The sequence below is a fragment of the Aedes albopictus genome, chromosome 1, assembly GCF_035046485.1.
Source record: "Aedes albopictus strain Foshan chromosome 1, AalbF5, whole genome shotgun sequence".
In the NCBI taxonomy this organism is placed as follows: domain Eukaryota; kingdom Metazoa; phylum Arthropoda; class Insecta; order Diptera; family Culicidae; genus Aedes; species Aedes albopictus.
Genome location: NC_085136.1, coordinates 61,316,862 through 61,341,623, shown reverse-complemented (window position 1 = coordinate 61,341,623; position 24,762 = coordinate 61,316,862). Strand labels below are relative to the sequence as shown.

At 41.8% G+C, this 24,762-nt stretch overlaps 1 protein-coding gene across 1 annotated transcript in view; it reads left to right on the top strand.

Moving 5' to 3' along the window:
- The window catches only part of LOC109406853 (uncharacterized), a 32,450-nt gene that overhangs the window by 4,524 nt on the left and 3,164 nt on the right, over nt 1–24,762 (top strand). The window contains exon 2 of the mRNA XM_029868239.2: nt 24,524–24,733. Coding sequence (XP_029724099.2) covers nt 24,524–24,733 — 210 coding nt within the window. The remainder of the gene's footprint in view (nt 1–24,523; nt 24,734–24,762) is intronic.

Sequence of the window (24,762 nt, the reverse complement as noted above, 5' to 3'; positions counted from 1 at the left end):
GAAATGACTATGTTGGTGCAGCAGAGGACGGGAACGAACCAACTCCCACGCTGAGGGAAGTTAAGGATGCCATCCACCAGCTCAAAAACAACAAAGCGGCTGGTAAGGACGGTATCGCAGCAGAACTCATCAAGATGGGCCCGGAAAAGTTGGCCACCTGTCTGCACCAGTTAGTAGTCAAGATCTGGGAAACCGAACAGCTACCGGAGGAGTGGAAGGAAGGGATAATCTGTCCCATCCACAAGAAAGGCGACAAGTTAATGTGTGAGAACTTTCGAGCGATCACCGTTTTGAGTGCCGCCTACAAAGTGCTATCCCAGATCATCTTCCGTCGTCTTTCACCTAAAGTAAATGAGTTCGTGGGAAGTTACCAAGCCGGCTTCATCGACGGCCGGTCGACAACGGACCAGATCTTCACCGTACGGCAAATCCTCCAGAAATGCCGTGAATACCAGGTCCCAACGCACCACCTGTTCATCGACTTCAAAGCGGCATACGACAGTATCGACCGCACAGAGCTATGGAAAATTATGGACGAGAACAGCTTTCCCGGGAAGCTGACTAGACTGATAAGAGCAACGATGAACGGTGTGCAGAACAGCGTAAGGATTTCGGGTGAGCTATCCAGTTCATTTGAATCTCGACGGGGACTACGACAAGGTGATGGACTTTCCTGCCTACTATTCAACATCGCCCTGGAAGGTGTTATGCGACGAGCCGGGCTCAACAGCCGGGGTACGATCTTCACGAAATCCAGCCAATTTGTCTGTTTTGCGGATGACATGGATATTATTGCCAGAACATTTGGAACGGTGGCAGAACTGTACACCCGCCTGAAACGTGAAGCAGCAAAGGTCGGACTGGTGGTGAATGCGGCTAAGACAAAGTACATGCTGGTAGGGGGGACTGAGCGAGACAAGACAAGCCTTGGCAGCAATGTTACGATAGACGGGGATACTTTCGAGGTGGTAGAAGAATTCGTCTACCTCGGTTCCTTGCTAACGGCTGACAATAACGTGAGCCGTGAAATACGAAGGCGCATCATCAGTGGAAGTCGTGCCTACTATGGGCTCCAGAAGAAACTGCGGTCAAAAAAGATTCACCCCCGCACCAAATGTACCATGTACAAGACGTTAATAAGACCGGTGGTTCTCTACGGACACGAGACATGGACGATGCTCGAGGAGGACCTGCAAGCACTCGGAGTTTTCGAGCGACGGGTGCTAAGGACGATCTTCGGCGGTGTGCAGGAGAACGGTGTGTGGCGGAGAAGAATGAACCACGAGCTCGCTGCACTTTACGGCGAACCCAGCATCCAGAAGGTGGCCAAAGCCGGAAGGATACGGTGGGCAGGGCATGTTGCAAGAATGCCGGACAACAACCCTGCAAAGCTGGTGTTTGCAACTGATCCGGTCGGCACAAGAAGGCGTGGAGCGCAGAGAGCACGATGGGCGAACCAGGTGGAGCGTGATCTGGCGAGTGTTGGGCGTGACCGAGGATGGAGAGCTGCAGCTGCAAATCGAGTATTATGGCGGCAAATTGTTGATTCAGTATTATCATGAATTTGATGTGAACTAAATAAATGAAATGAAATATGGCCACTTCCGGCGGGACACCCGGAACCACAAACACTACCGGTAGTAACTTATGTAGTCTGTGCCTATTTTCTTACTAACCGTTCATCAGGTAATCGAAAAAGCCGTGATTTGATGCACCGAATGCATGAGTTTGGTTCAATTTTACATTTTACCACTTACGGCGAGACATCTGGAACCAGGACAATACCAATTGTCCCAAATATGGCATGAAACTAGTTTCCTCTAACTGTTCACCCGATTTCCTAGAAAGCCACGAATTGATGTGTCACATGCATGGGTATGGATCATTTTTACATTTTACCAATTCCAGCAGGACACCTGGAACCGGTTCTGGAACACTACCGGTAGTCTCTAATGTGATCTGAGACTATTTTCTTGCTGATTGTTCTTCAGGTTATCGAAAAAGCCTGTATTTAATGAACCGCACGCATGTGTTTGGTTTCCTTCCACATTCGTCCACTTCAGGCGGGACACCCGGAATCGGTTCTGGAACACTACTGGTTTTCCCTAATGTGGTCTGAAATTTTTTTTTGTTAATCGTTCATCAGATTACCTAAAAAGCTGCGATTTGATGTGTCACATGCATGGGTTTGGTTCTCTTTTACATTTGACCACTTCCGGCGGGACAACTGCAACCGATTCCGGAACACTACCGGTAGTTTGTAATGTAGTCTGGTTCTATTTTCTTGCTAATCGTTCATCGGGTTTTCGAAAAAGCCGCAATTTGATGTGTTGCATGCATTACTTTGGTTCACTTATGTATTTGGCCACTTCCGGCGGGACACTCGGAATCGGTTCCGGAACACCACCGGTTCAGATATGGTCTAAGACTCTTTTCCTGCTTATCAGAAAAGCTGCAATTTGGTGTGTCGCATGCATGGGTTTGGTTCACTTTTGTATTTGGCCAATTCCGGCGCGACACTCAGAACCGGTTCCGGAACACTACCTGTAGTTTCTAATATGGTGAGAGCCTATTTTCCTGCATACCGTTAATCAGGTTATCGAAAAAGCCGCTATTTGATGTGTCGCATGCATGGATTTGGTTCACTTTTTTATTTGGCCACTTCCGGCGGGACACCCGGAACCGGTTCTGGAACACTACCGGTTCAGATATGGTCTGAGAGTATTTTCCTGCATACCGTTCATCAGGTTATGGAAAATGCCGCGGTTTTATGTGTCGCGTGCATAGGGTTGTAGCATTTTCATATCTGGCCCCTTCCTGGGGTACCGGTCCAGAAAACCTAAATGGCCATTACTCCGGAACGGCTGGACCGATCCGAACCATTTTCAATAGGAAATAATGGGACCAGATTCCGTGTCGAATGAATCGTCGGTCATTAAAATCGGTTGAGGTTTACTGCAAAAAAAGTGATGTGAGTTTTTTGTACACACACATCCACACATACACACATACATACACACACACATACATACACACAGACATCACCTCAATTCGTCGAGCTGAGTTGATTGGTATATGTGACACGACCCTCCGGGCCTTCTATCAAAAAGTCGTTTTTGGAGTGAACATATAGCCTTTCCAGTACACTTAGTGTACGAGAAAGGCAAAAAACATCAAATTTATGATAACACTGAATCAAAAACTTGCCGCCATAATACACTTAGGTCTATTTTTACACTGCTTCGCGAATTAACACGGGTTTTTCAACTTTCTCGCGCTAAGTGTCTAGACCCGGGTAGACGAGAATATCTAAATCATATCTCAAATCGAACACTTTTTGCTGTCATAGCTCGATGTGATTTTGATGAGTTATTCAAAAATCTAGTGAATATCTCACGAATAGCTCAAAGTGATATGGTATCAGTTGTTGTTCTTGTCGAAATAGCTGAAAATTTCTACATAAGAACAAGTTTAGCTCTTCTGCACGAAATGGAACACATACACCCATAGAGATGGCTCAATGTTAGTGAAATGCCATGTGCCCCTTTCTGAGCTGTGGATACGAAGAACCGCATGATCTTATTCCCATGTAATTTACAACAGCGAGCCACAGTTGAGTGGTAAGCATCGCCGCCTGTGAATCCTAAGGTCGTAGGTTCGATGCTGGATGCTGCCATTTTTTTATTTTTTTTTTTCTAGAAAAAAGTGACAAATCTTGTCTGCTATTGTTTTGATCTTGTAATATCTTAATGAGCTATTATTGAGTAGTTCACCATAATAGATTTTGCTATTATTTCTGTTCTTTTACCTCTTATATCAATCAAACCAATATCAATTTTTGCTCTTCAGTAATTCAATCAATCATAACTGAATATGCTATTCATCAGATTTTTCCACCTACTCGGGGAAGGGAACTTTTACTAGTAGGAAGAAAGGGGATTTATGGGAAAAGTTGAAAAGTGGTATGAGGTAGAGTTGGATGATGATGTAAGAGGTCTGCAGGAATGGGATGTGTGGAGGGGGGGGTCTGTTTGTTGAAGGGAGGGTTAATCTATGGGGGGTTTCCTAAAGGTGATTTATGAAGTATGGTTCAGCGTCCTACAGGTCCATGGAGCATAGTTCTGAAGAGAAGTAATTTTCAAGGATATTCTAGGGCATCCAAGAACTTCCGCGAGTAGTGGCCTTAAGATTTACAAGTGTAATTGATGGATTATAGTTACATTACTGATACGGTGTAACATCCTACATGTCCATGGAGTATAGTTCTGATGAGATGTTGTTTTCAAGGATATTCTAGGGCATCCAAGAACTTCCGCGAATAAAGCTCTTAGGATCTACAAGCGAAATGGATGGATTGCAGTCACATTACTGATACGGTGCAACATCTTACAGGTCCTTAGAGCATAGTTCTGTAGAGACGTAGTTTTCAAAGATATTCTAAGATCTCCAATAACTTCCGAGAGTAAAGGCCTGAAAATCTACGAGCGTAATTAATTGTTGCTATATTATTGATGCGGTGTAACATCCTACAGGTCCATGGAACATACATTCTCGTTCAAAAATTTGGGGTCACCCCCTCAAAAACATGTCATTTTTTTAGGCCCATATCTCTGCCAATTTGCGTCCGATTTCAAAACCCTAGATTTCATTCAAAAGATAATAAGTCAAAGAAACTTTGGACATGATTTAAAAGAAACTTTTACAAAAAAAAATCGTATGTAAACTTAACCCAAAATTGCCAAATTTTCTAAAAAATGAATATAAACTTACGGCAGTGTCGCTGGAAGTTGGGTCGACCAAATTTTAAGATGAGAGCGGTAGTATGACCCATTTTCTATTAGCTTTCAACTGCTTTTTACAGAACTTAGCTAAAAAATCTAGAAAAAAAAGTTATTAAGTAAATTAATCCTTGATATCATCGACCAAAAGTTTGGGGTCACCCCTCAACATGATGTATCGGCCAAAAGTTTGGGGTCACTTTCGTAAAACATGGAAAAGTGATTTGGTGATATCTTCGTCATCTATAGTTCAATTTTAATTATTTTTGGCTCATTTCATAGATAATTAACTAAATTTACGTTTGATGTCTTCAACTTAACGTATTTAACGATTTTTGTATATAAAAATGTTATGTAAAGTTAGCACATTTTACCACGCTTCAAAAAATGAGGCAACTTTACATTAAGTTTTTGTATGTAAATTTCAACAAATATGTGTGGTTCAATGTCTATGCAGTAAGTATTATTCATTTTGTTTCAAATATGCCAAGAAGAATTAAAATTGAATGAAAAATGACAAAGATATCAACAAATCACTTTTCCATGTTTTACGATAGTGACCCCAAACTTTTGGCCGATGACATCAAGGATTAATTTACTTAACAACTTTTTTTCTAGATTTTTTAGCTAAGTTCTGTAAAAAGCAGTTGAAAGCTAATAGAAAATGGGTGATTTTACCGCGCTCATCCTAAAATTTGGTCGACCCAATTTCCAGCGACAGTGCCGTAAGTTTATATTTATTTTTTAGAAAATTTGGTAACTTTGGGTAAAGTTTACATACAATTTTTTTTGTAAAAGTTTCTTTTAAATCATGTCCAAAGTTTCTTTGACTTATTTTCTTTTGAATGAAACCTAGGGTTTTGAAATCGGACGCAAATTGGCGGAGATATGGGCCTAAAAAAATGACATGTTTTTGAGGGGGTGACCCCAAACTTTTGAACGGGAGTGTAGTTCTGAAGAGAAGTTGTTTTCAAGGATATTCTAGGGCATCCTAGAACTTCCACGAATAAAGGCCTTAAGATCTACAAGCGTAATCGATGGATTGTCGTCACATTATTGATACGGTGCAACATCCTACAGGTCCTTAGAGCATAGTTCTGTAGAGACGTAGTTCTCAAAGATATTCTAGGACCTCCAAGAACTTCCGCGAGTACAGTCCTGAAAATCTACGAGCGTAATCAATTAATTGTTGCTATATTATTGATGCGGTGTAACATCGTGCAGGTCCATGGAGCATAGTTCTGACGAGAAGTAATTTTCAAGGATATTCTAGGGCATCCAAGAACTTCCGCGAGTAGTGACCTTAAGATTTACAAGTGTAATCGATGGATTATAGTTACATTACTGATACGGTGTAACATCCTACATGTCCATGGAGCATAGTTCTGAAGAGATGTTGTTTTCAAGGATATTCTAGGGCATCCAAGAACTTCCGCGAATAAACGGTGCAACATCCTACAGGTCTTTAGAGCATAGTTCTGTAGAGACGTAGTTTTCAAAGATATTCTAGGACCTCCAAGAACTTTCAAGAGTTCAGGCCTGAAAATCTACGACCGTAATCAATTAATTTTTGCTATATTATTGATGCGATGTAACATCCTACACATCCATGGAGCATAGTTCTGTAGAAAAGAAACTTCCCAAATATGCTCTAGGTGATCCAGAAATTTCCGAGAATAAAGAATTTAAGATCTACAAGCGGAATAAATGGATTGTAGTTACATTACTGATACGGTGCAACATCCTTCAGGTCTTTAGAGCATAGATCTGTAGAGACGTACTTTTCCAAGATATTTTAGGACCTCCAAGATCTTCTGCGAGTAAAGGCCTCAAGATCTATAAACAAAATCAATCGGTAATTGTTGCAATATTGATACCGTGTAACATCTCGTAGGTCTATGTAAGGTCTACAAGTATTAAAATGAAATTTTGTTACATAACTGATGCAGTGAAACATCCTACAGGTCCTTGGCGCAAGATTCCGTTAACGTGTTCCGGGTCATCCAGAACTTCAGCAAGTAAATTCCTGAATCTACTAGCGTAATTAATCAGTTGCTTTTACATTCCTTATACGGTGTAACATCATACAGATTTATGGAGCACGGTTCTATAGAGAAGTTATTATCAAAGATTTTCTTGGTAATCCAAGATCTTTCGCGAGTAAAGGCCTTAAGATCAATAAGCATAATCAATGGACTTTTGTTGCATTACTGATGCGGTGCAACGTCCTACAGGTCCATGGAAGACAGTTCTGTAGAGTCTTGATTTCCAAGAATGCTTTAGGTCTTCCAAGTACTCTTGCGTATATAGACCCTTACAAACAACTATCGACGGTAACATCACGCTTGTGATGTATGTAATAAACGTTATTTTTCAATCACGGATTATCACTGCACGATATGCAGGCATTGGGCATTGAAATATTAATTCAAGCATTTGCATTATGGTAAACAATTGGACCGCAATTCCAGATTAGTATTGCAACAATGCATTTTGAGATTTCATATGCGGGAAACGTTATTTTCGAGCGAGTAATTTTTTGGGCGAAAGAAACTCGAGCGTATATTATTCAGGTATTTGGAACTCGGACGAATGATATTCGAGTTTTGTTTCCAAAGCATCTCACTTTTGGAGTATAATGAGGTACTTATTGAGTATGTATAATCAATAAAACTAACTCATCAGTCAGCAACATTTATGTTTCGTAGTGACCAAACCCAAACAGAAATTACCCAATCATCTTTCTTTTGAATTCTTTACCAATGCGAGAATTTAAATATAAGTCCGAAGTTGACCAAACTTCATAGCTATCGCAGTCGCAGTTGACAACCGGTAAACCTGAAGGATGTTGCACCGCATCAGTAATGAAACAACAATTCATTGATTACGCTTAGAGATCCTAAGGGTTTTTTTTTTCACGAAAGTTCTTGGGAAACATAAAACATCTTTGGAAATTAGTTCATTACACAACGATTCTCCATGGACCTGTAGGATGTTTCACAGCATCAATAATATAATGAAAATCCACATATTGCCCTTGTAGATCTTAAGGCCTCTACTCGCGGAAGTTCTTGGAGGACTTAGAATATCTTTGAAGATTTGTTCTCTTCAGCTCAATGCTCCATGGTCTTGAATGATCCTGCACCGTATAAGTAGTGTAACAACAATCCATTGATTATGATTGTAGATCTTAAGGATTTTACTCATGAAAGCTCTTGGAGTACCTAGAAGATGTTTGGCAATTATTTCTCAACAGAACTATGTTCCCTGGACTTTAGGACGTTATACTGTATCAGTAATGTGACAACAAACCATTGATAACGCTTGTAGATCTTCAGGTCTATACTCGTGGAAGTTCTTGGGAACTTCCATTAATTGCGCTTATAAATCTCAAGGTCTTTACTTGTGGAAGTTCTTGGAGGTCCTAGATCATCTTTGGAAATTATTTCTCTATAGAACTATGCTCCCTGGGCCTATAGAACGCTACACTGTATTAGAAATGTGACAACAAACCATTGATAACGCTTGTAGATATTCAGGTCTTTACTCATGGAAGTTCTTGGAGTTCCTAGATCATCCTTGGAAATTATTTCTATACAGAACTGTGCTCCCTGGACCTGTAGGACGCTACACTATATCAGTATTGTGGCTACACACCATTGATAACTCTTGTAGATCGTCAGGTCTTCACTCGTGGAAGTTCTTGGAGGTCCTAGATTATCTTTAGAAATTATTTCTCTACAGAACTATGCTCCCTTTACCTGTAGGACGTTACACTGTATCATTAATGTAAGAACAAACCATTGATAACGCTTGTAGATCTTCAGGTCTTTACTCATGGAAGTTTTTGGAAGACCTAGAACATCTGTGGAAATCATTTCTATACAGAAAAATGATTCATGGACCTGTAGCATTTTACAACGTATTAGAAATGTAAAACAATCCATTGATTACGCTTGTAGATCTTGAGGCCTTTACTCGCGGAAATTCTTGGAGGTCCTAGATCATCTTTGAAATTATTTCTCTACAGAACTATGCTCCCTGGACCTGTAGGACGAGACATTGTATCAGTAATGTGACAACAAACCATTGATAACGCTTGTAAATCTTCAGGTCTTTACTCATGGAAGTTCTTGGAGGACCTAGAACATCTATGAAAATTAGTTCCTTACAGAAAAATGTTCATGGACCTGTAGCATATTACAACGTATTAGGAATGTAACAACACCCAAGCAACACACATGTTCTATATTAGTTACGACAGCGCAAGTTTTGGGTGTATAGAAGTTTATTTTACGTTATTTCAACACAAGGTTAGAATAACGTAAAATTAACTTCTATACAACCAAAACTTGCGCTGTCGTAACTCTTATATAACATGTGTGTTGCTTGGGCAATTCATTGAGTACGCTTGTAGATCTTAAGGCCTCAACTTGCGGAAGTTCATGAAAGACCTAGCATATCTTCAGAAATCAATACTCTTCAGCACAATGCTCAGTGGACCTCTGGGATTTTTTTTTTTTTTTTTTTCCTTCTAAACCATAGGGGGATAATCTGCTCAACAGACACCCTAACAGAAGGTTAGGGTAGTGTAGATCTGACAGGCCGTCTTCTACAACAAAAGTAAAATCCAGGACTACTCTCTCCTCGTACCCACTAAACCATTCCTATGGTCGCCAAACCCTACGTCTCTCCGGAACCACCAAGAAGGTATTGCTTCAGAGAGGGGCTAGTGCACATCGCACCCACAAGGTTAGCTGCGTAGCCTGCAGCAACGAACATCGATGACTCGCTTTGGAGAGTCCATCACGGTAGCATGCTGGCGCTTAGCCAGTTTCCCGAGTGGTCCTCGCCACTCCCTTTGTCCTCGGAAGGCGGGCAGAGTCAACCCCGCCCGCGCCCTACTGCTGAGCGGACATCAAGAACTGATGCCCACATGCAACCCGATCTGACCTGCCCGCAAAGGAAGGGTATCACTACCCTTCAGGCCCTATCAGATGCATCCGTAGGTTGCTGACGGCACCTGCCCCGACCCTTGCCGGGGACCCCTTTCCAACCGCGGGCTTGGATCCAACCCAGTAGACCGACGCCACGACAGCACCGCTACCGGGACTTCCTCTCCGCGGCCACTTAATCGTTGTAAGGGTCGATCTCGACCGCAGGGCACCGGTATGACCTACGAAGCCGACTCCGAACCCCTGGACCACCTCTTGTACTGCATCTGGACTAGCCATTCTCCGAGTCCACGCGCCACCTCCTCTGTAGCTCCCAGACGATGTGGGTAATAGCCGTTGAAACGGCGTTCCAGCCAAACTCATCCCTACACATCCTCTGGACCAAGTTGTCCGGAGTTGTGTCCTCCCCGCATGTGGCAGGCATGCGGTCACGCATTGTGCGAAAACGCGGGCACACGAACAAAACGTGTTCCGCCGTTTCCTCTAAACCATTGCACACTGGGCATTCGGGAGAATCCGCATGCCCGAAACGGTGTAGATACTGTCGGAAGCAACCATGACCTGTAAGGACCTGTGTCAGGTGGAATGAAACTTCCCCATGGCGCCTATTAATCCAACTATCTACCCTCGGTATCAACCTATAGGTCCACCTTCCTTTGGTGGAACTGTCCCACGCGCGCTGCCATTTGACCATAGAGGCCATCCTGACAGTCCTGCGTATGCCTCTTGTGCCGCGCATTTCGAAGCACTCCATGTCCTCACTGATAAGAATGCTGATAGGCACCATACCAGTAATGACGCAGAGAGCGTCGTGTGACACGGTACGGTACGCGCTCGCAACCCTCAGGCACATAAGCCTGTAAGTACTTTCCAGCTTCCGTCGGTAGCATTTAGTACTTAGCGCGGTACCCCACGCCGGGCCGCCATACCTAAGTATGGATGTAGCAACACTAGCCAGAAGCTTGCGCTTACTGGCGTACACCGCAGAGCTATTGGACATCATCCGGGACAGTGCCGCAATAGCTGTGGAGGCTCTTTTACAGGCATAATCGACGTGGCTACCGAAGGTAAGCTTATCGTCGATCATCACGCCCAAGTGTTTGACGGAGCGCTTTGACAGGATAGTACAGTCTCCTACACTGATCTCCGTCTGCTGCTCCGACTTCAGGTTGTTAACAACCGTCACCTCTGTCTTGTGGTGAGCCAGCTCCAGTTTCCTGGACCGCATCCACGCCTCCACAACCTTGATCGAGTGGTTGGTAGTCAACTTTACCTCCTCGATCGTTTCACCGTAGACTTCGAGCGTAATGTCGTCGGCAAATCCGACAATCACCACTCCCACTGGATACTCTAACCTCAACACCTCGTCGTACATGACATTCCATAACACCGGACCCAGGATGGAACCTTGCGGGACTCCTGAGGTTATGTGAAAGCACTTCCGACCCACCTCCGTGTCGTAGACTAGTACACGATTCTGAAAGTAACTTCCGAGAATCTTGTACAGGTACTCCGGTATCCCCAGACGCAAGAGCGCATCGGCAATAGCAGACCAGCTGGCGCTATTAAACGCATTCCTTACATCCAGAGTCACTACCGCGCAAAAGCGAATTCCCCTCCTCTTAGGCTCGAGTGCTTTCTCGGCGGTTTTTGTAACCGACAAGATAGCGTCTACGGTGGACCTCCCCTTCCGGAAGCCGTACTGGTTACTCGAAAGACCATTTTCGCCCTCGGTGAACCGCAACATTCTATTGAGGATGATCTTTTCGAGCACCTTCCCCGCCGTGTCAATCAAGCATATTGGTCTATATGCCGACGGGTCTCCGGGTGGTTTCCCCGCCTTTGGCAATAGTACCAGGCTCTGCCTCTTCCAAGCTTCTGGGAAAACTCCCTCGTCCAGGCATTTCTGCATAGCAGACCTGAACATCTCGGGAGCCTCTGCAATAGCTACTTTTAAGGCCAGGTTCGGAACTCCGTCCGGACCTGGGGCCTTACCTACGCTAAGGGACTTAGCTATCCCCGCAAGTTCCACATCGGTGACCCTCTCCTCATCGCCAGCCCCAGTCCCCGGCTGTCCTACGAAAGGAGGCCAAGGACTAGGATCATGACGCGGAAAAAGTCCTCCAATGATCCCCTCCAACATCTCTGGAGATTGCTCTGTAGGAGCCATCACACCTCTCGTCTTGGCCATAACGATCCTGTAGGCGTCACCCCACGGGTTCGTATTGGCACTTTGACAGAGACCCTCAAAGCAGGCCTTTTTGCTTGCTCTTATCTCGGTCTTAAGCGCGGCTTTTGCAGCGGCGAACACCACCCGCCGTTCGTTTCGCTCTTCCTCTGATCGTGCTCGCTGCATCCGCCGCCTAGCCCGTAGGCAGGCGCGGCGCAGGTCCGCAATCGCGTCGGTCCACCAGTAAGCCGGTGGCCTCCCATTTCTAGGGTGGACTCGCCTAGGCATGGTCGCATCACACGCACGTGAGAGCACCGCTACCAGCTCGTCGCCGTCTAAACCGATTAAGTTTCGCTCACGGCGGAGCGCCTCCCTAAATACCCCTTCGTCGAAGTATGATGTCTTCCACCTGCGAGGGCTTGGCCTTGGCCTAGCCGCCTCTTCTTCTATCCGCTGTCTGCTGTTATTGTAGTCGATACTGTAGCGAACCGCCAGGTGGTCGCTGTGAGTGTAGCCATCATCTACTCTCCAGTTCGAACTACTTGTTAGGCCAGGACTACAAAAGGTCACGTCAATAATTGACTCCGCTCCGTTTCGACTAAAGGTACTCTTGGTACCGACATTAGCCAAGTCGACATCTAAGATGGCCAGTGTTTCTAGCAGGATCTGACCCCGCTGGTTCGTGAAACGGCTTCCCCATTCCACGGCCCAGGCATTAAAGTCGCCCGCTATTACCACCGGCCTTCGCCCTGTTAGCACGGTCGTTAAGCGGTCCAGCATTTGCGTGAACTGCTCGATCGGCCACCGCGGAGGCGCATAACAGCTACAGAAGAAGACCCCGTTTACTTTGGCGACCACGAAGCCCTCATAGGTAGTAGACACCAACTCCTGAACGGGGTATTTACCCGTCGTCCATATCGCCGCCATTTTTCTGGTCCCATCCGCGACCCAGTTGCCGTTGCCGGCGGGTACTCGGTATGGGTCCGATATGATGGCGATATCCGTCTCCCACTCAGAAACTGCCTGACAAAGCAGTTGCTGAGCCGCATCACAGTGGTTCAGGTTCAGCTGCGTTACCTGCACTGTGATTTGTTGTTCACTGCGGCTTTCTTAAAGGCCGGGCACCCTGGACCACCCATCGCATGTCTGTTTTTCGAGGTTTTCCCGGTACAGATCATGCAGATGGGCGGACTCGTGCAGCTTTGGGCCTTATGACCTTCAGCGCCGCATCGCCTACACAGTTTGCGCCTGTCGGGGCCTTTGCAGTCCCACGACTTGTGTCCTGGTTCCAGACACCTGAAGCAAACCTCTGGTGGCTCGTGGAATGTCAGGTGACATACACACCAGCCCACCTTTATCCGCCCTACTTTAACGGACTTTTTAACGTCCGCCACAGGTAGCTGAACCAGAGCTATCTGTGTCCCTGGACCTCTGGGATGTTACAACGCATCGGTAATGTAGCAAGAAACCATTGGCTACAATTGGTTTGTAGATCTTCTGGACTTTATTCGCGGAAGTTCTAGGAGATCAAAATTGGAGGTCATGTTTGAAAATTATTTATTTACAGAACAATGCTCCGTAGACCTGTAGGATGTTGAACAGTACCGTCTACCCCCGTTGGTTTGACCGCATCTAATCTGAACACTTTTTAATTTGACCCCCTCTAATCTGCACATCGTTTAAACTAAAAATGGTTCAAACGTCATTCTGCTCATGGAACGGGGTGAAACGGAACGCAGAATCAAAACAAAACAGCAAAAAGGGTTACTATCAGTGTGTTTTTCGATGTTCACAGGGTTACCAGAAGTTAAAATTAAAAATGAACCCCGTTGGTTTGCATGAGATGTCGTTCAAACCAACGGGGGTAGACGGTATCAGTGATGTAACAACAATTAATCGATTACGCTCGTAGATATGAAAGCATTTACTCGCGGAAGTTCCTGGGTGTCCTGGAGCTGGAACATCTTTCTCTACACCACCTTGCTCCGTGGACCTGTAGGGTGTTGACAGTCTCCTTAATCCTTCGTTTCGTCCGTCTAGACAGTCCTTAACTCCCCAAAATATGCTCTGCGATCTTCCTTGGAAATAGTATGCACTCTGCTATCCATAGCCCATTCCTTGTCCTCTCTAGATTCAACTCTTACTACTATTCCCCCCCCCCTTTCCGTATTAACACTCTAAAACAAACCTCGGATATCTGGAGGTGAGGACATTTTAAATATTTTCAGATTTCCCTCAGTTTTTTAACACGGTTTCGCGAATTTACACGGTTTTTTTTTTCACACGGGACGTATCCCCCGTGTAAAAAAAGACCTTAGTGTTGTATGAAGGGGATTTTAGGGATGTATCAAGGGGCTTTAAGGGCAGATCAAGAGATCTCAGGAGCGTTTCAAGGTACTTCAGAGTCATTTAAGAGAGTTTCAATAACATTTTAAGAGTTTTCCTAGAGGATTTAGGGGCGTTTGAAAGCATTTCAGAGGCGTTTCAAGGGGTTTTCAGATGCGTTTCAGAAGGTTATAGAGCCTATTAAAGGCGTCGAAAGGGGGTTCAGAGGCATTTAAAATTGATTATGATAATTTCAAAGGCGGGAACACGGAGGTTTCAGGAGCGTTTCGAGGCATTTTAGGTCAGGGTCGTATCAGGGGGTTTCAAGAACACCTTAAAATCAAAGGATTTTACAGGGGCATTTCAAAAGATATTGTGATAGGGTCTCCAAAGATCCTCTGAAACTTCCTGAGATGCCACAAAAATCTCTCTGAAACCCTGCCGGACCTCATGTAACGCACCTGAGACTGTCCGAAACTCCCGAAACGCCTCAGTAAAATTCTTCAGTATGGAAAAACTGTTTCCGTTTTCAACTAGCAATAAAAAAAAAATTTTAGAGGTATTCTTGAAGGAATTCCTGTAGGAATTCCTGAAGAAATTTCTGGATGAATTTATGGAGGTATGAAGGAATTCCTGGAGGAATTTCTAAGGAAATTTTTGGGGCTCACCTGGAGGAATCCCTGAGAGAATTTCAGGAGGAATCCCTGGAAATGCTGGAGAAACTTTTGGAGGAATTTATGGAGGAACTTCTGAGGAAATTCTACGAGGAATTCCTGGAGGTATTTCAGAATGAATTCCTGGAGGAATTCCAAGTGGAATAGCTGAAGCAATTCTTGAAGGAATTACCTGAGGAATCCGAGGAGGCATTTTAGGAGAAATGCCAGGAGGAATTTCAAGAAGAATCCCTTAAAGACCTTCTGGAGGAATCCTTGGAAGCATAAATAAAGGAATGCTTGGAGAACTCCTGGAGGAAGCTCTGGTAAAGTTTTTGGAGGAATTTCTAGATGAATCCCTGCAGAATTGCCTGGAGGAATTCCTGAAACAATTGCTGAATATACTCTTACGGGAATTCCTGGAGGATTCATTAAGGACAAATCCCTGGAGGAATTGCTGGATGTATTTATGGAGGTCATGAAGAAAATCTTTGAGGAATTTCTGGAGAAATTTTGAAGCATTCAGAAGGAATCCCTGGAAAATTTTAAGGAGAAATACCTGAAGGAAACCTTGGAGGCATTCCTAAAGGAACCCATGGAGGAATTCTTGGAGGATTCCCTGGGGGAATTTGTGTAGGCATTCCAGAAGGAATTCTTGGGGGATTTTAAGGACGAATCCCAGGAGAAATTTCTCGAGCAATGCCTGTAGGAATTCCTCAAGGAATCCTTGGAAGAATTCCTTGAGGAATCTTTGGTGAAATTTCATGAGAAATTCCTGAAAAAAACTAAGGAGGAATTTTGAGAAGATTTCCTGGAGCAATTCCAGGAGAAATTTCTGGAGGTATTTCTGTAGGAATTTCTGAAGAAATTTCTAGAAGAATTTATGGAAAAATTTATTAAAGAATTCCTGGAAGAATCCCTGGAATTGCTGGAGGTTTTTCTGGAGGAATTTCTGGAGGAGTTCTTGAAGAAATTACTTCAGGAGAAATGCCAGGAGGAATTTCATGAATAATCCCTTAAAGACCTACTGGGGGAATCCTTGGAGGCATTAATAAGGCAATGCTCAGAAAATTCCTGGAGGAAGCTCTGGAAAAGTTCCTGGAGGAATTTCTAGAGGAATCCTTGCAAAATTTCCGGGAGGAATTCCTGAAACAATTGCTGGATAAATTCTTTAAGGAATTCCTGAGGGATTCCTTCAGAATAAATCCCTGGAGGAATTACTGGAGGAATTTCTGGAGGAATTCCTGGAAGCATTTCCAAAGGATTCCTTGGAAGATTTCCTTCAGGATTCCGTGGAGAAATTCGTGGAGGAATTTCAGGAAGATTTTCTTGACGATTTTTTTGAGAAATCCATGTAGGCAATCCAGAAGGAATTCTTGGAGTAATCCTAGAGGAATTCGTGGAGGCATTCCAGGAGGAATTCTTGGAGAATTTTCAGGAGAAATTCTTGGGGAAATTCCAATAGTAACTCCTGGAGGAATTCCTCGAGGTATTACTGAAGGAATTCTTGAAGGAATCACGGAAGGAATTCGACGAGGCATTCCAGGAGAAAAGCCAGGAGGCATTTCAGGAGTAATCTCTTAAGGATTCTGGAGGAATCTCTGAAGGCGTGAAGGAATGCCTGGAGAGTTCCTGGAGGAAGCTCTGTAGAAGTTCCTGGAGGAATTTCTGATGAAATTTTTGGAGAAATTCTTAAACGAACTCCTGGAGGAATCCATGGAGGAATTTCAGGATAAATCCCTATTGCAATGTTTAGGGGAATTCCTGGAGGCATTTCTGAAGGAATCCTTGGAAGAAGCTCTGCAAAACTCTTGGATGAATCTGTGGAGGAATTCCTATAAAATTTCCTGGAAGTATTCCTGAAGGAATTGCTGGAGCGGTTCGTGAGGGAATTCCTGGATGAATCCGTGGTGGAATTCTAGGATAAATTTCAGGAGGAATTTCTGGAGAAATCTTAGGAGGAATTCCTGGAGGAGTTCATTGACGAATCCCTGGAAAAATTGCTGAAGCCTGTAGGAAAATCTGAAGCAATTCCTCGAGAAATCTCTGGCGGAATCCCTGAAGCAGTTTCTGAAAGAATTGCTGTTAGAGTTTATGGAGGAATTTATGTAAGAATTTCTGGAAGAATTCATGAAGTAATTCATGGAGGTATTGCCGGAGGAATTTTTTGTCAATTTTCTGGAGAAATTGTGAGGCTTTTTGTTTTTGAGAAATTCCTGAAAGAATTTAATGAGGAATCCCTGAAGAAATCCCTGGAGGCATTCCTGAAGGAATTCATGGAAGAATTCCTAGAGGAATTCGTGTTGAAGGAATTTCTGAAGGAATACCTGCAGGACTTTCTGGAGGAATGCGTGGAGGACACCCTGGAGGCATTTCTGAAGAAATTTTTGGAAAAATTCCTGGAGGAATTCATGAAAGACTTCCTGGAGGAGTTTCTGGAGGAACTCCTGAAGGAATTTCTGAAAGAACTAGTTTATTTATGGACGCAGTAGCGCCCGTGGCAAGTGTTTTTTTACAATATAAACGGTTCATGTGTTATCCACGCTTGTAGATATTAAATAAAAAACATTACATTTTTCTTCGTTGGGAATAATTTTTTATTTGGTGAATCCAATGCAGCTTTTATTAACATCTGAAAAACTTCGGTGAAGTCATCGGACAGACAAACAGGGCTATCTGTGTTATTTCTAGCAACTGTTGCATTCGGTTGTCTAAGAGTGACAGATTCTTTTCTGCATTAAAAAAAATCAAAATTTTCAACGTCTGTTGTCTGTGAATTTTTTCATTCAATGCTCTGTCTGGTTGTCTAAGGTTGTCACTGGTTTGGTTCTCTGCATCTGATAATGAAAAAGAATTGAAGTGTCAAATATTTAAAAAAAAAATCAAAAATGTCTACGTCTGTTGTCTGTGATTTTTTTTTCATCAAATTCTGTGTCTGGTTTTCTAAGGTTGTCGCTGGTTTTGTTTTCTGCATCTGATAGTGAAAAAGAATTGAAGTGTCAAATATTTAAAAAAAAATCGAAATTTTCAACGTCTGTTGTCTGTGATTTTTTTCATCAAATGCTCTGTCTGGTTGTCTAAGGTTGTCACTGGTTTTGTTTTCTGCATCTGATAGTGAAAAAGAATTAAAGTGTCAAATATTTTAAAAAATCAAAATTTTCAACGTCTGTTGTCTGTGATTTTTTTCATCAAATTCTGTGTCTGGTTGTCTAAGGTTGTCGCTGGTTTTGTTTTCTGCATCTGATAGTGAAAAAGAATTGAAGTGTCAAATATTTGAAAAAAAAAATAAAAAATTTCAACGTCTGTTGTCTGTGATTTTTTCATCAAATGCTGTGTCTGGTTGTCTAAGGTTGTCGCTGGTTTTGTTCTCTGCATCTGATAGTGAAATAGAATTGAAGTGTCAAACATTTAAAAAAAATCAAAATTTTCAACGTCTGTTGTCTGTGATTTTTTCATCAAATTCTGTGTCTGGTTGTCTAAGGTTGTCGCTGGTTTTGTTTTCTGCATCTGATAATGAAAAAGATTTGAAATGTCAAATATTAGAAAAAAATATCAAAATTTTCAACGTCTGTTGTCTGTGAATTTTTTCATCTAATGCTCTGTCTGGTTGTCTAAGGTTGTCACTGGTTTGGTTCTCTGCATCTGATAATGAAAAAGAATTCAAGTGTCAAATATTTAAAAAAAAATCAAAATTTTCAACGTCTGTTGTCTGTGATTTTTTTCATCAAATGCTCTGTCTGGTTGTCTAAGGTTGTCACTGGTTCTGTTTTCTGCATCCTATAGTGAAAAAGAATTGAAGTGTCAAACATTAAAAAAAAAATCAAAATTTTCAACGTCTGTTGTCTGTGATTTTTTCCATCAAATATTTTGTCTGGTTGTCTAAAGTTGTCACTGGTTTTGTTTTCTGCATCCTATAGTGAAAAAGAATTGAAGTGTCAAATATTTTAAAAAAATCAAAATTTTCAACGTCTGTTGTCTGTGATTTTTTTCATCAAATGCTCTGTCTGGTTGTCTAAGGTTGTCACTGGTTTTGTTTTCTGCATCTGATAGTGAAAAAGAATTAAAGTGTCAAATATTTTAAAAAATCAAAATTTTCAACGTCTGTTGTCTGTGATTTTTTTCATCAAATTCTGTGTCTGGTTGTCTAAGGTTGTCACTGGTTTTGTTCTCTGCATCTGATAGTGAAAAAGAATTGAAGTGTCAAATATTTTATTTATTTATTTATTTATTTATTTATTTGTAAGGTAATTCATCTGACAATAAATATTAGTCTTAATGAATCTTAAATACTATTATCACAGACAAACAGACGTAACACTCTGATAATTCTCATCGTACACCGATTTAACGGTCTTTTATCAAAATTTGATAGTTGGCCAACTGCCCACCCGTGGCGCTCGCATAGTTTTTGTTCGAGTTTGACGTTTGTTCACTACCGCCACCTAGTTGGTGGTCGGCCAAACTTGGTCCTTTTAGCATTGGGCGAAAATGTTTCCGTGACTATGATTTGAATCGAAAAATGTTCGACGTGTTACGTCTGTTTGTCTGTGCTATTATGATGAAATTTTAAAAAAATCAAAATTTTCAACGTCTGTTGTCTGTGATTTTTTCATCAAATGCTGTGTCTGGTTGTCTAAGGTTGTCACTGGTTTTGTTCTCTGCATCTGATAGTGAAAAAAAATTGAAGTGTCAAATATTATAAAAAAAATCAAAATTTTCAACGTCTGTTGTCTGTGATTTTTTCATCAAATGCTGTGTCTGGTTGTCTAAGGTTGTCACTGGTTAAGTTCTCTGCATCTGATAGTGAAATAGTATTGAAGTGTCAAACATTAAAAAAAATCAAAATTTTCAACGTCTGTTGTCTGTGATTTTTCATCAAATTCTGTGTCTGGTTGTCTAAGGTTGTCGCTGGTTTTGTTTTCTGCATCTGATAATGAAAAAGAATTGAAGTGTCAAATATTTAAAAAAAATCAAAATTTTCAACGTCTGTTGTCTGTGAATTTTTTCATCTAATGCTCTGTCTGGTTGTCTAAGATTGTCACTGGTTTTGTTCTCTGCATCTGATAGTGAAAAAGAATTCAAGTGTCAAATATTAAAAAAAAAATCAAAATTTTCAACGTCTGTTGTCTGTGATTTTTTTCATCAAATTCTGTGTCTGGTTGTCTAAGGTTGTCACTGGTTTTGTTCTCTGCATCTGATAGTGAAAAAAAATTGAAGTGTCAAATATTATAAAAAAAATCAAAATTTTCAACGTCTGTTGTCTGTGATTTTTTCATCAAATGCTGTGTCTGGTTGTCTAAGGTTGTCACTGGTTAAGTTCTCTGCATCTGATAGTGAAATAGTATTGAAGTGTCAAACATTAAAAAAAATCAAAATTTTCAACGTCTGTTGTCTGTGATTTTTTTCATCAAATTCTGTGTCTGGTTGTCTAGAAAAATCGGTGGAGTGTTTTTGAGTGAAAATAACAATTTATTGCTGGAAGGTTGGAGCTGCCAACAAAAATCGGATTGAAGCGAGTGTAAAGTGGAGAAGTGCTAATTGTGTGGTGGTGCTGTCAGCCGGCCAATGGCGCACATAGGGTTAGACGAAAAAGAAGTAGTCAGCAGGTGAACAAATGAAAAGAAACTTTTACGTTTGGATATAAAGGAAGTGCTGGTAACTGAAGAGAAGGGAAAGTGTTCGTTGGCCGGATGATCTGGCGATCAGTGAAGTTGGGACATAGTTGGAGTCGTGTAAGAAAAAAAAAGAAAAGTAGTGGTAGAGCGTTGAAAAAAGAAACTTGATGTCCAGAAAAGAGAGTGAGCTGAGCTGTGAAAAATAAAAGAGACCGGAAGTGAAATAAATCTGGAGTGTTGTTGGAAATGTTTCTTGAGGGTTTGATGAAAAGGGTCTTGTCGGAAGTGGGCAAAAGATGGAGAGAAGCGTAAACAGCGGCTGATTTTAAGTGAATTTCCTGTGAGAGCAAAAGCTGATGGGCAAAGAAGAGCTCAAGGTGATCGTGATCGAATGAGTCAAACTGGTGACCGTCGGACGGCGCATCGTGACGGGCTATCTGATTGCGGCAACAGTGGCTGATGCATCATCTGAAGGATAATTGGCGAGGAACCGCCATCCGGGTGAGAGAATTCCGGTTTCATCCTTGTTAGGAATAATGCCGTTTACCTAAATTATTGCCAATAGAACTAGATATTTTGAGCATAAGAATGTACGAGCGCAAAAATCGGTTGCCTTGGCGAAACGGAGAGGAGACAGCCAAACAACCCTTTTTATTCATTTTGTCGTGCCTCTTTTACTTTTCACACATGAGGCTTGATTTCACGGTTTTAAAACAACATTTATCTAAAATTTTGCCATCTTCACATAAAATCACAGTAAAATTACCATTATGAACAATCAAAAACTTCACCAATTCCCGTACCAAAATCCCATCTCTTTTCTATTTACGAGGGCGTCGGTGAGTCGCTGGCATCTCGATAAATAGATATCATCCCGTCCCTGCTACCCCTTCCCATCAACATAACGTATTTTTATCGTTTCAGAGAGCGAGCAATGGCGCTTAAGCCTAGGCTTGTTAGCCAGGACACAGTGTAAATGCCTGTGCCCCATCCCCGAAGAAAGATGACCCATGGAGTGGCAAAACCTTTTAGCTACGTCACTCCCAACGTTGGTGTTCAAACATGCTATAACACTTACACTCACATCAACACATCTACATGTACCACTCAAGCAAATACACTCACACAATCTGCATCTTGTCGGATCACTCGCTTATGGTGAATCCCAAATCAATCCATTCCAAATATCCAACTCCTTGACACCTATGGGGGCGCCGGTGAGTCGCTGGCCTTTCGTGAAGTAGGTGTCATATCATCACATCCTTTCCTATCCTCGTAACGGAGAAGATGGGCGTGGCCGGCAATGGAAGTTTTCATGTATTTTTACTTCAACCTCTAATTGGATAGCTATTCCCTCCCAAATAGCATTCCATAAGCAGTTAGAATAGGAGTAATAAAGTTTTAACATGACAACTTCCAGTATGCAATCTACGAATTACTCCGTTACCACGCAACGCAACGCAACGCAACGCAACGCAACGCAAATTCTGTGTCTGGTTGTCTAAGGTTGTCGCTGGTTTTGTTTTCTGCATCTGATAATGAAAAAGAATTGAAGTGTCAAATATTTAAAAAAAATCAAAATTTTCAACGTCTGTTGTCTGTGAATTTTTTCATCTAATGCTCTGTCTGGTTGTCTAAGATTGTCACTGGTTTTGTTCTCTGCATCTGATAGTGAAAAAGAATTCAAGTGTCAAATATTATAAAAAAATCAAAATTTTCAACGTCTGTTGTCTGTGATTTTTTTCATCAAATGCACTGTCTGGTTGTCTAAGGTTGTCACTGGTTTTGTTTTCTGCATCTGATAGTGAAAAAGAATTGAAGTGTCAAATATTTAACAAAACTAATCAAAATTTTTAACCTCTGTTGTCTGTGTTTTTTTTTTCATAAAATGCTCAGTCTGGTTGTCTGGGATTTTTTTAATCAAATGCAGTGCCTGGTTGTCTAAGGTTGTCGCTGGTTTTGTTCTCTGCATCTGATGGTAAAAATGAATTGAATGTCAAATATTTTATTTTTTGTGAGAATTTCCCCGCGTGCTGCGTCTGGTAGGCTAGTCACCGGACAGACAAACAGGGCTATTATATATATGATGCCTGGAAGAATCCCTGCAGAAATTGCTAAAGGTATCCCTGGAGGATTCCATGGAGCAATCCCTGGAAAACTTCTGCGGAAATCCCTGGAAGAATTCCTGGTGGAATCCCTGGAGGAATTCCATGAGGAATCTCTGAAGCAACATCCGGAGGAATTCCTGAAGAAATTTCTGGAGAATTCCTGAAGGGATATCTGGAGGAATTTCTGGAGGAACCCTTGGAGAAATTTATGGAGAAATCCCTGTAGGAGTTCCTAGAGGAATTCCTGAAGGAATTCTTTGAGAAGTTTCAGGGGAAATATTTGAAGTTTGGTGATGTAAGCACCACAGCATGTTGAAACCCCTTCTTGGGAATTCATATTGCGTGTAATTTCCTGCTCCTGCACCATGATCATATCTTGCACCATCATTGCAGTGCCCATCTTAGCAAGATTCTTGCGAACCCCAAGTAACAGTAAATGCTGAACAGTGAGAGTATTAGTTGAACAAAAGCTCGTTAATGGTTGAACATAATGACAGCTAAATACACTAGTTTACAGCATTTTTGAGTAGAGCGGAGATTTTTTTCGACTTTCCATACAAGGTTGATGATCTGAAATCGATTTTTGTTCTATTTTTAAGCAACGTCGCTCACTTCACACATCTCATTCTACGTAATCAATGCTCTGATTGAGCTGAATTTTTTACTGTAACTCGCCTACATATGATATGTCAAATTAACGTTTAGAAAGAATTTTTAGATTGTTTTTTTCTTATTGAAAAAAAATACATTTCTTCATATATTTTTGGAAATTTGGCTAAAATTTAAGGAGATCGTCCCTAAAACTCGCCAATATCTTGAATTTCATCAAAAAAATCACAAAACCTGCATTCAGATGATCGAACGGTATTCTATTCAGCTTTTAATTTATGGAAAAAGATTTGAAATTGGTTGAACAAAACGCAAGCTATTTGAAATTTAGTAAATTTCATATATTTAAAAGTTGTAAAACTCGATATTGAGCTAAAATTCAAAAACTGCTCTACTTAAAATTTTTTGAAGCACGATTTCGAAATCAGTACTAAATTGTGCTTCAAACATTTTGGTCGTTGACAGAAGTTCACGACTTTTGTTTTATTTTGTAAACTAGTGATATTGGTCTGAAGTATGGCTTGTTCAACCTCTTTAATCAGCAATACATAGATGGCTGAATATCAAGTTGAATAGAATATTATTTATCTGGATAACCAACTTTGAAACACACACCAACATACAGACTGTTCAACCTTTAATCAAATATTTTATGACAGCTGACCCAAGCATGGTTTTCGTGAAGTCGACATCGCTTCTTCAGCCTCTAAACAGACATAGTTCAACTTATGTACTTGACTATTCAGATACAAAAGGTAATGCTCTTGTTTTCGAGGATATGTACACAATTGTGTGTGGTGTAGATGCTAAGGTGAGTGACTATAAATCGGGAGGTCCGAGTTCAATTCACAGTTTTCCCACAGATTAATTTATACAGTCCTAAACATGTCTTCTGGAAATAGACGCAGTTAATGGTAAACAAGGCTCACGATATTTTTTTCATATTATTTTTACACAATTAATAATTTTGATTGATTACTGATTAAGCGCATATTAAGCCTTAAACCAGCCATCCAATGAACCTCGAATTAGCTTAAGGTTGAATAAAATCACCAAAATTAGATGTTTAGGAGCTGAATAAAGGATTGTACCTCTTGTGCTCAGCTTTCGTTCAAATGAAGGCTGATTTAAAATAGTTGGAGAAACGTTTATACAGCATCAAATTGTCACCTGGGACGCCTCCTGGGAGCAAACCTGATGTGACCTAACGACCTGGGATCAAATCCTTTTTTGATCTCACGAACGACAAAAAAGCAAACTTCAATGATTTCCTCCAATGAAATATGATCAGAATTTAATTATTCCTGCAGTACCAACCGGAACAGGAACGCGTAATGGAGGAAGGAGAGTCCTTGCTGACGACGTTGCTGAGACCGTTCGCCAATCTGTTCCAGTCGTCCGCAACGCAGGATACCACGTCAGAATGGGAGCGCACTATGCAACGCCACCAGACCTATCAGAGGCAGCAGGAGCGGCACTGGGAACCTGAGCCGATCCCTGTGATGCAAACTGTGCAGACGGTAACACAATGTTCTCATCATATATTTTT